The sequence below is a fragment of the Dipteris shenzhenensis genome, chromosome 25 (assembly GCF_047967505.1).
Source record: "Dipteris shenzhenensis isolate YYH24624 ecotype China chromosome 25, Dip_SZ_1.0, whole genome shotgun sequence".
NCBI lineage: Eukaryota > Viridiplantae > Streptophyta > Polypodiopsida > Gleicheniales > Dipteridaceae > Dipteris > Dipteris shenzhenensis.
The window spans coordinates 7,262,629-7,278,557 of record NC_141620.1 but is presented as its reverse complement, the minus strand read 5'-3'; the positions used below and the strand labels follow the sequence as shown (position 1 = coordinate 7,278,557).

The 15,929-nt window shown below is 41.2% G+C and overlaps 1 protein-coding gene across 4 annotated transcripts in view; it reads right to left on the bottom strand.

The window, feature by feature from the left end:
• Positions 1-4,512: 4,512 nt before the first annotated feature.
• Positions 4,513-15,929, bottom strand: part of GALAK (galacturonic acid kinase) — a 210,749-nt gene continuing 199,332 nt past the window's right edge. For 2 of the 4 annotated variants that reach the window (XM_087396316.1, XM_087396313.1), the window contains one exon: positions 4,517-5,023. In XM_087396316.1, the coding sequence (XP_087252442.1) occupies positions 4,779-5,023 (245 nt within the window). In that variant the 3' untranslated portion in view covers positions 4,517-4,778. Of the gene's footprint in view, positions 5,024-15,929 lie in introns of all 4 variants that reach the window. The other 2 variants (XM_087396315.1, XM_087396314.1) reach the window with 2 other exon arrangements.

Sequence of the window (15,929 nt, the reverse complement as noted above, 5' to 3'; positions counted from 1 at the left end):
GAGGAGAGGAAGGAGCTCTTAGGTTTGTAGATGTAAAGATCCAGCCCAGTGCCATCAATCCAACCTCCAATTGAGGAGGGGGTATAGGAGCCAATACATTGAATTAAGAATCTTTCTAAGGTTCTCGTCTTGGCGTAAGTCCCTTGCCGACAAACTTGCAAAGCAAAGCCTTGAAATATTTGGATCAATAATGTTAGGTCCCCCTTCTTGCATTTGGAGATCCAATCTCCCAAGTCACCTTGGCTCTCCAATCTTCTAGTCCACTTCATAAAAAACCCATAGTTGTTTGAGGTGAGTGACGTACTAGTTTATCTCTCCCTCAAGCCCAATCCATAGAAAATTATCGATCTTTTGAGGTGAGTGATGTTGTCCACATAAAGTGGCACCAACAGAACAAACAAATGGGGTTGTCGCTAGCAATACTTGGTTGATAACTACCACTCTAGAATAAGGTAAAGTCTAGCCAAACTCTCAAAATGGAGCTTTCTTGTAATGCTCTCCAACATAGCAGTGAAGTGTTGTGAGGGAGACAAGACCACACCGACCATATTTGATCAAAATACCCCTTTGAATCCATGTGAAACCAAAATCAGCCCTCCAATTCGGGGTATCCTCCTCACTAATTAAACTTATGCAGCTTAATATGTGCATGTACTACAATACAAGATAAATCTAAGGCTGACCTGAAGGAGGTGGGAGGCAGTAGCATCATTTGCAAGCTCATGATCCAAAAGCGCCCCATCTTGCTTAAAGGGAAATCTTAGGCTAAAAATCTTGCTTGAGATCTCAAGAGACACTCATGGATTTAACCATGAATAAGGGGACAAAGGGCATATCTATTTGAAGCTGATATATAAATTATGAACCTCACTCCTCTAACCAGGGGGGTACGCTCCAAGAACCCCATTCTACTTTGTTTGAAGCTCTTTTAAGATGCAAGAGTAGAATGGTGAAGCCTTGGCCATTATGCATAGCGCACTTTGAAGCTTCCCAAAAGAAAAAGATATGATCAAGATGCTTCGGCCATGCACAAAACTAATTTTGTGTAATGTAAATAAGATGATTGGCTATGCTAAGGTCTTATACGCATTGCCCAAGAGAATGATGGGCCCCCATTGGGTAATAAAAAACTTTGCACCCCCCTTTAGCATAAGATAAATAAGACCCTTTATAGAGAATCAAACATAGCACCAAATTCCCAAGTGCTCTATGAAGTTGAGGTAATATGATCATCAATCACATCCCAAAATGTATTATAAAAAGATTGAAGGGTCAGCCCATCTAAATAGGCCTACCATTTGCCCTTGTCAAGGGAAAAATTTTGAATTCTAGATTTGGGAAGGGTGCATCAAGTTTAACCCTCATATCAAGTTTCACCAGTCTTGGAATAACCTAACCTATGAAAACCGTCTACCTCTGGCATCATCGTCACTGGCAAGAGTGTTAAGGTCCCCAAAAGCAATATGCATGACGACATTAAGATCTAAGTGCAAAAACTCATCAGAGTCAATCAACAAAGAAACACTCTCTTTAAGAGTAGAGTAAAAGTGTAAACATTGACTCTCCGTTCCATTTGAGTTTAGTAGCAATCTCATGGATGAAAGGCATACATAACTCTCCGATCCAAAAGTGCCTACTATTGAGCCCTTACTGTAGCATGGTCCTCTTGAACCCAATCATCTGCAAGGCTCTTTTTCTTTTCCATCCATAGGACTCCTAACTATTGATGTATACCAATCCCACACCTCAAAATCTCATGTCTCTTAATAGAGTGATAAAGATCACTAATACCAAAGAAAAGTTACTATCACATTTGAAGGTGAAGACACACAACCTACATATGAGAGTTACCCAAAGGCCCTTCTCTACATACAAAGCATGTGGAATCCTCATACTAGTAGAATGGCCATACCAATGTGGCTCAGGAACTTTCAAGACCACTAGAAAGAGCTCCAAAGTGTTAACACCTAAGGTAGTGCCAATAGTACCACCTCTATCCACTACCCAAACATCAACATAATATGTATTAAATCGTTCATGGATGGGCACCTCACATCTCCTACTCGACCAAGAAAATAGGAGGCAGGAAGGCATAGCATGAAAAACATCATTTGTTCAAGAGTTTCTACAAAGGAATTGGAAAAGAAAAGCATGCCATGGAGCTCTCTCAAGAGAGTGACGGCCTCATTTTCTTCCCCTAGTTTTATCAGAGGGTAACTCTAGCATGTTGAAGTCACCCCTTATAATCCAAATGCTTACCCCCAAGAAAGTAGTTCCTTCCAACACAAAACAGGTTTTTGTGTATTATTGGGAGCGTAGAGGTTGAAAAGACGAGAGTAAAATCCACGTGCTCTAGAGGGAGTCATGATGTCGTGTCTAGCCACTAGGAGAAGGAAAGAATTTGAAACTAAAATATGAGTCTCTCCCGTAGTGCCAAACCCAAAGACCAAAAAGTGTGATCTAAAAGTAATTTGCCTGACTTTCTATAGTCTTTGTTGTCCAACTTGTGTCAATAACACCCCCAAAAACACCTAGATAAAACTGCTTATGAATCAACTGTCTTCAATAAAAATGAGGAACACAACCAAGGCCGTAAATGTTCCAACTATCAATGTCGACAAAGATGGAAGACACAAACTTTGCTAGGTCTCCACAATCAGCCGATTAAAAAAGAGTTACTTTGAACAAATTGAAATGGAACCACCTGAAATAGAGTCAAGAGTGTGTAAAATATTCTTGCCTAGAAAGAATTGATAAAAGGGAGGAGAGAATGCTAGTTTCTCAATCAAGAGTGAGGACCTCATGTGTTGAGAGATAGAGAGCTTCTTAGGGCAAGATGCTAGGCCAAGATCAGGAGGAGCCTCCTGATCTGTTGAAAATATACATCTAAAAAGTCAATCATCTCTAATCACTACCTATTGATCAATGAGTAAGAGGCACAAAGAGGTGCCATAAGAGTATCTTGTTGAACACCCTGTTGAGTCCCACCATGAGTAAAATGAAGTCTACAAGGCCAACACTGGTCCTATTAACTCATAGATTAACTGTCTACCAACAAAGAGAGCCATATGGATGTGTAAGCATAATGTGTTCATAGAAGATATTAGGGTTTGCAACAAGTTCTAATCATAACAAGCAGCCGGTAGTAAACTTGAGAAAGGCCGATAAGCTTGATGAATGATTAGGGCAAATCCTAGTGAGATCCTAGTGAGTAAGGTGAGAAAAAGATAATCTTACAACCGAGTGCTAGAGTGGTTAACCTAGAACACCACAATCATGACTCTAAGTGAATCAAAGACCACCAACACTATATCAGGGAATTTAGGACTTCCTAGCATGGTTAAGATTAGGCCACCTGATTAAATCTTAACCTCTTACTTGAAAATGTAATCCACCCTAAACACTATATTAGGGAATCTTCCCACCTCCCACTTTTAAAAGATTTAGCCACATGGCCAAATCTTAAACCTTATTTAAAAGTGGGACTTGGAAGATTCTCGAATTCTTTAATTTAGTGTTCATCTTAAAATATTTCTACCCAACAAATGAATGTCTGAGAGGTGTTGAGAGATTAGAAGGAAGGGAAACAAGCATCCAATCCCTAGCTTCAGTCTTTAAGGAATGGGATCCATGAATGTGCGTGAAGAGAGTAATATTGGGCAATGAAAGGAGATGACACTATTTGTATTGCCTCAAGCTCTGTGTCCTTTTGAAGCTATTGCGGCCTGTCTTTGGAGAAAATGCATGTTCTCACAACCACTGAAATGGGATGAGGATTAGTTTAACGGCTTTCCATTCACCAAGTGAAAGATGAAAGGCTGACCTGAGACCATTTGCAGGTCTGACCACCATTTGCAAGTGTCACCTGAAAGAGAGAAGGAATAGAAAAGAAAAGAGAGAGAGAGAGAGAGAGAGAGAGAGAGAGAGAGAGAGAGAGCATATGAGCTAAAGAACGCTGAGGTAGAGTGAAAGTGTGTATGAGCGAGAGGGTATAAAATTAAATGTGTGCGGATGTGCACGCGCAAATTCACCCACAAAAAGTCACAGCTTTAGGTTTCTTGTTATTGAACCCTTTTGCAAAAAAGTATTTTCAAACCATTATTTATTGCGTTTGTTTTTGTCATCAACAAATTACTCTCCATTTTAAATTAGATATATAAAGTTTAGAATGCTGAATTTGTATGGAGATGTATTGATGTCATCTCTTGGAAGAATTCGATTCTAATTTGACAAATGGCTAATGCTATCGTTTTAGGTTTACAAAAAAGTCTACTCCAATCGTGCTTGCCACAGTAGATGTAGTTCATCGCCCTTAAGTGCTAAAATTAGACGTGTTTTTCTACTGGACATGCAAAGTTCTTCATAATGGAAATATGTAAACAATATACCTAGTCAAATTTTAAACCAATCTCTTGCTTCACATGTCTATGATTTTGTAAAAGAATAAAAATGGTATGGATAATTTTCACGAACAAATAGCATTTTATTGCTAATATGGGAATTTAGAAGGATGTTTCACTATATAGATCTTATGTTTTGAACTAGGTTTCATCAAAATTTCTATTGAAAAAAGTAACAAAAAACCTCATGCTTGTCATACTTATTAGTATGTTGTTTGTTACGAGTCTTGAGTGTGTGCAAAATAGATATGTAAAATGAGGTTTGCAAAGTTTGTTCCCAGTTTTGCATTCATGAGCACTACATGTAAAGGCAATAGAACATCCATAAATGCATCATGAAATCATTTGTAGCATTTATCTCAACACATGCATGAGCAATCAGCAGACATGTGCATGGCCTGCTGTACCGCATATAAGGATTGGTATCTCATTCTCTAGCTGCTTTGCTAGTTCTGGTTGGACTCGCCTATACATTTGCCAAATATGGTTTGCAGCTGTGTCTGCTAACTCTGCAGTAACAAGTGCAACACAGCAACCTCGAAAACCTGCACCGCTGAACCTTGCTCCAAAGACCCCAGGGGCTTTAAGAACAATGTGCACGAGTTGTACCATTGCCTCAGAACCTGCCTCATATTTTCATAAAGCTCAAAGCATAAGCTTACAATTACAACAAGGCCAGACCAGATTACAAAATGAAAAAAAAGGGCCCAACGAATTTAGAGCCAATGAAAGTAAGAGGAGCTCTTGCACACATGCTTTTCAAGACCAGATTACAGAATGAAAAAAAAGGGCTCAACGAATTTAGAGGCAATGTTTACCATGCAAGACCAGATTACAGAATGAAAAAGAAGGGCCCAATGAATGTAGAGCCAATGTAAGTAATAGGAGCTCTTGCACACATGCTTTTCAAATTTAACCCTTCCATACATTGCAAATTCAGCTGGTTACTTGTTGCAATCTTGTTATGCCTCATTTCATGCTCACTTTCGTATGGCTGCTAATGAATACCAATACTCTATGGTCACACAAGCCACTACACACACTTTTTGTTGGGTACAAACTCTTTGTTCTTATATTACAAGAAATAGTTCCCAAGAGGGAGTACAACATCAGAAGGTCTCATTATATATGAAAAGAAAGCGGGATAATCGAGATCCCAACCATGCAGGTAGTCAAAGAAATATTGCCGTAGAGATGCCTGAAAGAAGTGATACTTAGCCAGGGACGTATCACCAAAAACCCTATGGTTTCGGTCCTTCCATAGAGTCCATATTGCCCCATAACAAACCCAATGAAAGAAAATATCATACCCTTGCCTGACAGGATGAACCCCAGATAGCCAGAAGAGCGTGCCAAAGCAAGCACTAGTTGGGCCTGGAGTTGCTGTTGTAGCAAAAACAATAAGTCACGAGATTCAAGGCAATGCCAAAATAGATGAGGCATAGACTCCCAAAAGGACAGACATTGGCGAAAATCGGTGGGAGCAATATGTTGACGAGCCGATATCTGTCCAAATGCAAGAATCCAAGCAAAACTCCATAAAATCTGTTGATGAAGGGGGAGTTTGCAAGCCCAAATTCGATGTGGCTGCAACCTTTTCCTCCACCATCGAGAAGTCCCATAGTGATATGTGGCACTCACACAAGACTCACACACATGAACTAGTACTAGAACTCCTAGTACTACACACCAACACATTACATCACTAGACTCATTGGCTATGATATCTCCAACAGTGAGGCTGAGTACAGAGCAGCTTTTACAGTTCCAATGGAGTGTGTTGGGCTGTGGAAGTCACTTGCAGATCTTCATGTATGTCAGACTGCTCCTACTGTCATCTTCACTGATAGTTAGAGTGCTTTGGCTGTTGCACAGAATCCAGTTTTCCATGACCGCGCAAAGCATATTGAGGTTCATTTCATTATCACTATGTCAGAGAGAGATTATCAACAGGTGATATTCAGTTTTCTTATGTTCCGACTGAAGACAACTTGGCATATCTTTTTACGAAGGCTCTTCCTCAACCTAAGTTTGAAGCTTTCCAGCAAGCTTTGAAGTTAGTACCTTTTTTGTTATGCTCTGTACAGTCATATCATGGACCAGATGTGACGAGGCAGCAAACCATTATACAACGATGCAATCATGACAACATTTAACAGCAGCGAGAGATAAGCAGGACCATCCAAGTGAAGGGCCGAGTCTTTGAGGTGATCTATAATCTCAAGACGAGGCCCTGGCTGAAAGTCATGAAGCATTAGTGAAAATAAGTGCTATAGGGTCTATAATGCTGTCCAAGACAAACTGTCTAACTACCATACCAAGCACACCACCCACAAGGCATATTCCTTTGGACCAAATACAAAGAGAGCGGTGGGCTCCTGAAATGCCACCAAATGTGCAAACACCTTTGAAGGATGAAGGCACTCAACACATAAAGAGTTTCCCACAAGAGAATCCCTGCCATTAAATTTAAGATAAGAGAGTATGTGCTTCCAATCAGAAAGCAAGCTTAACCTTGCCATCAATGTGACCCAAGAGAAAATCACATTGGGTAAGCTACTAGTGACCAATGCTGCAGGAGGCAAATGCAAAAGCAAATGTCGCATCATGTACACCCATGGCAGATCACCCTGCAAGAATTGAAGCATCATTTTGCCCTTATCTAGAATGTGCATATGAATATTGAGAATATTCAATTCCCTATGCATCTTGGGCAAGCAAAGATGATCCACAGGGCATAGCCTGAGGTCTTTACTTTGATGATGTGACCGCCAGAAAAGCTCAATGATAGTAGACATGAAACATGAGATATCTTGTTTGGTAAACCTCATCAAGTGCAAATAAAATGACCGTGTAATGGCTAGGTAGCCAATTTCTAATATTCCAATTTCTTTGTCAGCTTGTCAAGCACCACCAAGTCCATTTGCTGCGGCGAGTGACTGTCCACCCCAAAGGGTAACCAAGATGACGCACAAGTTGCATGGGTAAAACCATTTCCCCTGACCATAAAATATGATGCCAAGCAATATCCAATTGCAATAAGATAACATCCTACTCCGTATACTATGCATATTCAATCCCTACATTAGCATTGGCAATATTATCTGTAATATGCCTGTGGGGAATGAAACCATACCAAGCATGGTGTAAACCCTCATGCAAGAAACCTTTGATATGGCCCACTATCATCTTAGCAACCAGCTTATAGATGATGGGCCTCATGCATGTCATCTATAAGCTCGTTGTGAGTAACACATGCCTTAGCAAGTTGTGGTCCAATTACCATCCACATTTAAACCTTGCAAATATATGCAATTTGCCTCTTGTAGTGCGAGTCTTTTAAAGAAATCCTTGGAAGCTCTCTGCCTCGCCCTTGTTTCTCACTTCTCAACCTTCCTATGCTGATCTCTCTCAAGTTCTGACGAGTGCTGCTAGCCTTAGTGACATCCTCTCAAAGAGTATGCATGGAGTTGTTGCCATATTCACGGATGACATGATGCATACAAGTAACAAAAGCAATTCGATGCAAAGTCAACATCTATGTGGTATTGTGCCCAAAGAGGAGCAATAGCATCACAACACCTTCGTACGCCTCATGCTACAAATACCTATTATCTAGACTAAGTAGCCGTGTATCCCGTAATTTGTCATTCTGTATTACATAATATGATAGTTGTGACCAATGCGGTAAATCATAATCAGCCCACGTATTACAAGTGACAGAACCATATTGGTGTGCATTAAGCATATATCAGTGATCCAGACGGGCCCCATAAGCTGACTTTGCATTAGGCTAAAAAGTATGGCCACGAAACAAAGCCCGTGTCTCTTCCCATAGGTCGGCAAGATCAAGCTAGAGGAGTAGTTGAGTCCACTATACTCACTTCAAGATTAGCACATGCGCATCACCAGAATGTGTTATCTCTTGGTTGTGGAGCATTATTGAAATCCCTACAAAGAAAGCCTGTTTGCCTCCAAGGATACGACTACACAGCCTGCCAGATTAATGCTCTATCATGCAATGATTGCAGGGCATGATGGACTCGGGCAAACTCAAATATTTCTCCTTGCGAGAGACACTGCATAATAATCCATTGACTTCTAGTCATTGAAAGCAATCCATTGACCTTCTAGTCATTGAAAGCCACAATAGGCTGAAGAGCATGTTTGACAACAACTACCACTCCCGAAAATGAGTCGTTACCTGCATATAAAATGTCATTTCCTACAAAATGCCCTATCCGAACTTCAAAACCATGTTGATTACGCTACTATAAGGCCGCTATATCAGGCTGCAATCTCTCGACATATGCCCATACAATTTTCTTTTTCTTTTTTTTTAAGAAAATGCCCATACAAATTTCCATTTTCACATATCACACAACTTTGTACATCATAATCCAAAATTTTTATTTGTGCCAACAAATTTACAGATTTACATATATGTACAGACTCTATCACACAAAAAAGTATCAAGCCTGCATGTCAATCTCAAGATCCAAGACATGATCCTAATGTCACACCAAATCCTGTGGTCTAGGAAGTAAAAGGGCAACTTCATCTTCTGGAAAGAGAGTATGACTGTCACTCACTGCAGCCCATGCAAGAATTCTCATTAGGGGTATGGCATTAGGTGATGCATCCGTCCATCTTCAAGATGGAAGAGGCCTCCTAGATGAGACTGTTATCCTTGGGGTTTGCCAACCTTCATTTGAAGTTTTTTCCTTAGCTTTTACTTAAGCTGCACATGGCATTTGACATTACCATTACAAGCAGGAAAAACTTTGACCTTTCTTTTACCCTAGACAGTAATAGCTGGTTTATTTATTTTATTTTTAAGACCAGAGGTCCCAAGGGCATCCTTATTTTGCATTGATGCAGACATTGCTTATGGAGATATCTTGTGCAAAGCTAGTTGTGAGGCCAGATGACCAAATTTCAGCATTTAAAACAAGCACACAAGCACCTGCAAAGAGACCCATTTAAGCTTATAGAAAGCACACAACAGTCTCCAACATTATTCACCGTAACATAATAAGATTCCAACATGGGGACATTTGTGTCCCAGAAAATGCAAAATCTATTAGAATTCCCATTTTGCCGGGGTGGACACACCACCTTGCCTAACAATATTGCTATTTTTGCAATTTCTCCAAACATTGGGCGAAATTCACAACCTCTACCCAAACTGGGCATCGATGCCTAATCAGTGATGGATAGTCTCATGTGGGAAACCAAGGCAAAACATGAAACATCTGCTGCCTATAATACAAAGTAGAATGTTCTAGAGTGCTTATGTCATAATAATTAGTGCTTATGTAGTTCATTTGTCATAATAACTTCAAAGAAGCTCCTAGCTGCATAATGCACCTTTTGGACAAAACATCTCCCCAATGTCCACGTCAATCGACTTCCCACATCTGCTGCAACATTCTACCTAAGAAAAAGATAATCACAACATTTTTGGCATATTCCCTAATTGGATTAACAATATCATCAACCTCAACTGTGATGGCCACCATAGGGGCAAGCTCCTTCCAATCTTTCCTTGTATCTTCAAATCCCTCATGCATAACCTCAAAAACCAAACGTGCCTCATGCGAGACATGAACAAGGTCATCCTAACCCATCACATACTTCTGCTTCTTATTATGAGATACTCTAGAATGATTGACAACATCTTGATAGAGAAAAACCCTCAGATAGAGCTATCTAACTCACACCCATAATTGTCAACGCTAAACTAACAAAGGCCTATAAGCACAAAAATTTGGAGGATAAAAGTCGATTAGAAGAACAAAGGATAGAAGAAGGACATGCTGTAATTAACACTAGTATTCAGAGATATTAGAGTAGATATGACCCGAGATTATGAACACGAGAACTCCAAGGTAGAGTAGATCTAGCTAGGGAACCCCACTATGGAAAACAATAGAGAAAAATCGCTCAAAGCTGAGCAAAAACAAAATCGTTGATGGGTGAAAATATATAGAGAAGGAGGTGCTACAGTAGGTCGGCTCAGAAAGCGAGATAAAAGAAGGCTGTGGAGCAGCGAAAATGTACGGATAGAGGAGCGACAACAGGTCTTTCTATGGGGTGTTCTGTTGGGGGTTGTTCCGTCTAGACAGCTTTTATCATGCAAACCTATTGCTCCAGCTATTTGTCATGGTGTTTAGCTTCGAGGAAATCTGTATCTCATATTTTTTGGCATTGCCTGGAGACACGGAGCTTCTTCGGCATCCTTTGCCAAAGATTGGGACTGATATTTCCTCAGGCTTCTTTTGGCAAGCTGTTCTGGCTGTTTGGGACCTATCCTTGACGGACGGATTTTGAGTTTTCTTTACTTGGGTTCTCTACTGGGCACTCTGGACTCTATGGAAAGATAGAAACCACAGAGTATTTGGTGATCTAGTTTTCTCTACTTTTGTTTTCTTCTACCGTTCATTGCAGCAATCACTTTTCAATTGTCTGCAAACATGTTGCATAGATCATGATGTATATTTGTCTTACATGGAGATTTTCTCTTGATGTAATCTTTTGGCTTACCGATTTTCTGGGATAGCTATCTTGTAATATAAAGCATTCAAAGTTTTCACTTTATTCTTATTTATTTTTTAAATGTGTGTGTGTTGTGGGCATTTTCGAGGTGTATTTTTGCTTTTCTATGTGCTGTTTAAATACCTGTACATCCTTCAAATCATAGGGCTTTCTCCTTGGAGTGCCAAATCTGTTTCAACTTTTTCTCCACCATTTGACGGGACGATGCAAACACCAAATCTGATTAGCCCTGGTGGCTGATGCCCACGGTGGAGACAACAGAACTTTATACAAAGATGAGACTGTAATATGAGACAACTTCAAAGGACGAATGGACGAGTGTACTAGAAGAAGAGTCCAATCTTGAAGCCTATCTTGAAGTTCTAAAGGTGGTACTGGCTGAAATGATTGAAGCATCCGAGTAATGACCTGCCATACAGGACAATGCATTCCTATTTTCTAGCATCCAAAGGGAAGGATAAAATAGTGCCGTCATCATGAATGACATCTGCCACCGAGGAAATCCCTTTTGAATTAAGAAAATACGAGCGTATAGGCTCCTGCAAAGCCAAAGGCTGAGAAAAAACCCGTAACTAGTGGATGCTCTCAACTCTTAAACAGTTGCCCTGTAAGGAGTTCCAGCCATGCTAAGCCAGATGCGAAAGAATATGTTTCCAATCCAAAAATATTTGAGTAACAATAGGGCAACCTTTGACCGTGCCTTCAATACTGCCCAACAGAAAATCCCACTGAGTAGGTTGCCAATAGCCAAAAGCACTTTGTACAAAATCCTAGCAAAAGCAATCAGCCTACGTCTGCAGCCTTTTCTTTCAAATCTTATACATGATACGTAGACGGGATTTGTGCATGGTAGGAGCATCTTCGATAATATCTTCTCATTTTGGGAGGCTTCTTAATGGGCCATGCATAATGGCCATAAGCTTGCGATTCTACTCCTGGACTTTGAGAAAGCTTATGACAGAGTAGACTGGGGTTTTCTAGAGGGTACCCTCGCTTGCTTTGGATTCATAGATGCATGGATCAGAGGGGTATCAGCTCTCTTCAGATCAGCCCATAGCCAAGTTCTCATTGGTGGAGTCAGGGGAGATAGGTTTCAGATTATTAGATCGGTCCGTCAGGGATGCTCTTTAGCCCCCTTTCCTTTTTTATTTGTGGCCGAAGCTATGAGCTATTACATTAGAGCTCAAGCTGGTATTATAGGGTTGAGTCTTCCATTGAGGATGAGCTATTGGATAGTGAGTTGGCAGATGATACGGCTATTTTTTTGGATGCCACACCGCAAACACTCACCTTATTTAGGACAGCCTTGGATTTGTTTTGCACTGTAGCAGGGGCTCATATTAATTGGAACAAGTCCAATGGATTTTAGATTAGTGATGAGGACACTCTAGATTGAGGGATTGACATAGGATTCTCTTAGATTCACAGGGGTATTTCCATCAGGTACCTACGATGCCAGGTTAGGATGGGCATCTCTCCAGCACAACAGTTTGCTCTCGTGTTGGAGAGCATAAGGAGGAAACTCATTTTTTGGAGTTCTGCCAGACTTGACCTTGCATCCAGAGTAGTGATTATAAACCAGGTATTATTGGCTACTACCTGGTTTGTTTGCTCTTGTTGGTGCAGATCTAGAGGTTCTATATCTAAGCTCATGAGACCTACCAGGAACTTTCTTTGGAGTGGATTAGATCGCACCTCAGATGTTGTAGCCAGGGTGGCTTGGGAAACCCTCATTCTCCCCACAAGGGAAGGAGGTCTCAATATTATAGATCCGAATTTGCAGTGTATGGCCTTGCTATGCGAGTTTGTAGTGAGAGGATTGATGCTTGGACAGGATCCTTGGAAAGATTTTTTCCTACGCAGCATTCAATCTTGTACACCTTCTCACGAGGGAGATTGGATGGGCAGCTCGAGATGGATTTTTTACTTCAGCCCATCTTAGATCTCCCTCTTCCCCTCTCATAGCTTCCATTTTGAAAGCTTGGGACAGCTTCAGAGACACTCTTCGGAGAGTTACACTCTCCTCTCGCGAAGAAATAGACAGGCAGCCAGTTATGTGGAATGAATCTATCCTAGATGAGCATGGCAGATCACTAGGAGTGTCACATTATATGCAATGGTCTAGATGGGAGAGGGGACCTGCTTCCACTGTAGGAATCTGGAAGGCTTTTAGACGACTTCCAGAGGATCAGAGGCTCTTATCAATTTGCCACCTCAGAGGGAGTGCAGTCAGGATGCAGCAGATAGAGGCAACCATACCTACAGAGTGGATAGATACAGATGACATGCCGATCACAGAGTCAACTTAGTTGGGAGCTTCATGGGGACGTGTGTTCCCTTACAAGTCATTGCCTTGCGGAATGCACATGAGGAGACCCTTGTCTTTGATGTTCAGTCGGGAGGCAAACTTCTCAGATCTTCTAATGATATTCTTTTGGAGGTTTCCTTCTAGCTTGTTAGGGTTGCAGGTTACATGGAGTGGGGCACGACTCACAGTGGATCTTAATCCTGATCCCGTTCTCTTGGCAGTTGGGTCTTGGAGACTCTGGTTATATGGTGGTTCTCCCATCAGGTTCTTGTAGTGGGACCCAGGAGAGTGAAAATGAATTGATGAAGGGCACTGAGAGAAGAACATCCCCTTGTTTCGTTACATAGTCAGAAATGCCAAGAGATTTCAGCTTAGCAGTAGAGGTTGGAGGCCCTACAGAGCTCCTCATTGGGATAGTTTTCATATTTCTGCACTTGGAGGAGACTCTGGAAATCCCTCAGAAAGAGAAAGATCACTCTCTTCTTTTGGCTTTCTATTCATGGAGGGATTGCAATGAACCTGTGGAGATCTAGGTTCGGGGCTGACCCTACTTGTCCTTGATGCCACGCAGCAGTTGAGTCAGTTCAGCATTGCCTTTGGGAGTGCAGACACGCGAGGACGATCTAGAAGAGTGTTGCTAAGATTCTTTCCATATATCATAAAACACCCTTCTTCATTACTAGGGGATCAGTGGCATGGTTCTCTCTTACTGGCCCTCATGTGTTTTTTGAGGGACAAGACTCAAAATCATCCTTTATTATACGACGACACTTTGTGAAGTCATGCTCTCTCCAAGATGCTCTCTCCAAGATGTTCCTTTCACTCCTTTTAGAGCTGCTCATGCCTCCGTAGACACAGCTTAGGAGATTCTGGCTAGCATTGTAGCTTAGCATATTTGGAGGGCTAGATGCACGGAGGCAATGGAGGGTTCACAGGTTCACCCTTCCCAATCTATGGCCAGTATATGGACTGATACTATACACACGCTGATGGCCTTCTGGGCGAGCATGTAGGGATCCTCCAGAGCAGCTACAACTAGTAGAGATATTTTTTTAAGAGTTTGAGAGGATCTCGATTCTTCTGTGAGTCTTATTCAAGGTTTAGATGGCATTTTCAGCCTCTACCTTGGATTTTTGTTAGCTCCTTTTGAGCTGTTTTTTATCTCATGCTTGACATGATGTACTCCCGCATTTGAGCTTGCTCTTGCGGCTTTCATTCATATGTAATGAAGTAATATTTTTGAAAAAAGAAGAAGCCAAAAGTTGTAGTAGTAAGTTGAAGAAGTAAGTAGCGCATCATAGTAGCCCAAGGGTGATCACCATGTAGAAACTGTAACATCACTTTCCTTTTATGGGCCAAAATGTGTACATGAATGTTTAGAATATTCAACCCATCATGCAGTTTTGGCGAACATAACCGCTGTACTGGAAGCAAGAAAGCTTTTCCTACCATGCTTTGAACGCCATAAAATTTCCATGATGGAAGACATAGATGATGTAAGATCTCCTTTGCTAAAATAGATCAATGGCAGATAAAATTGAGTGTAGGCCACCAAAATAGATTGAATCTGAGCCGGACATGCAAAGTCCAAGTTGCTAACTTCCAATATTCTAGCTTTTTCCTTAGTTTGACAAGAACCCAATAAATCTGTTGACGACGAGAAATTGACCAACCAAGAGGATAACCAAGATGACGTACCACCTGATTAGGTGGGACAATTTCCCATGGCCATATTAGACTATGCCAATCTTTAGAATGAAAGGCAACAAATGAGATTTCTAAAAATTGACATAAAGGCCAACAGCCAGGCCATACAATGAGAGAGCCCGCATAAGCGAAGAAAGATCCCTTTCACTATTCTGTGGCACAAAAAAGGAATCATCTACATAGGCCTGAGCAACTAGAGGGCAACTTCCAAGAATATGCAAGCCATGTAACATGTCAGTTGCCACCAAATGGTCAATGTATTCAAGCATAGGATGCGCGGTGATAGCATATAGAATAGCACTAAGAGGACAGCCTGGGCAGACGGAACAACGGAGTGTCCAAGATTCAGAAGTATCCCGGGCAAGATGCATGCAGCTTTGCTGTCACTGCAACAAGAGAACATCCTGTTCAGTATACTTGGCATACTCAATCCCAATATAGGCATTTGCAATATTGTCAGTTATGTGCCTACGAGGAATAAAACCATATTGCGTGCCGGATGACGGCCCTCATGCAAAAATTATTTTATACGATCAACCATCATTTGATGATGATCTTATAAATAACAGGCATCAGAGTGATAGGCCTCCAATCAGCCAAAGATTCACAGATTGGCTTCTTGGGCAGAGGTTATACAAGCCCTTTCTTCCAAGAATCCGGCATTGATTGATGTTGCCAAGCACTATTCATCATCTGCAGCAAAGGAGATTTGAGGAGATGCCAATATGCCAAGAAGAATTCAATTGTGAGACCAACCCAGCCAGGAGATTTCCATCTACCACATGATTTAACAGCATCACTTAACTCTGTTTCAGTGAAAGGAGCTTCCAAATCCAAAGCCTGTGTGGGTGAGGCAATGGGAGCGACATGCTTTAATAATTGCTGCCTTGCTGAAGTAACCTCCTGCGAAGAAGTATTTGCTTTACCAAATTGGGCAGCAAAATGATGAACACATG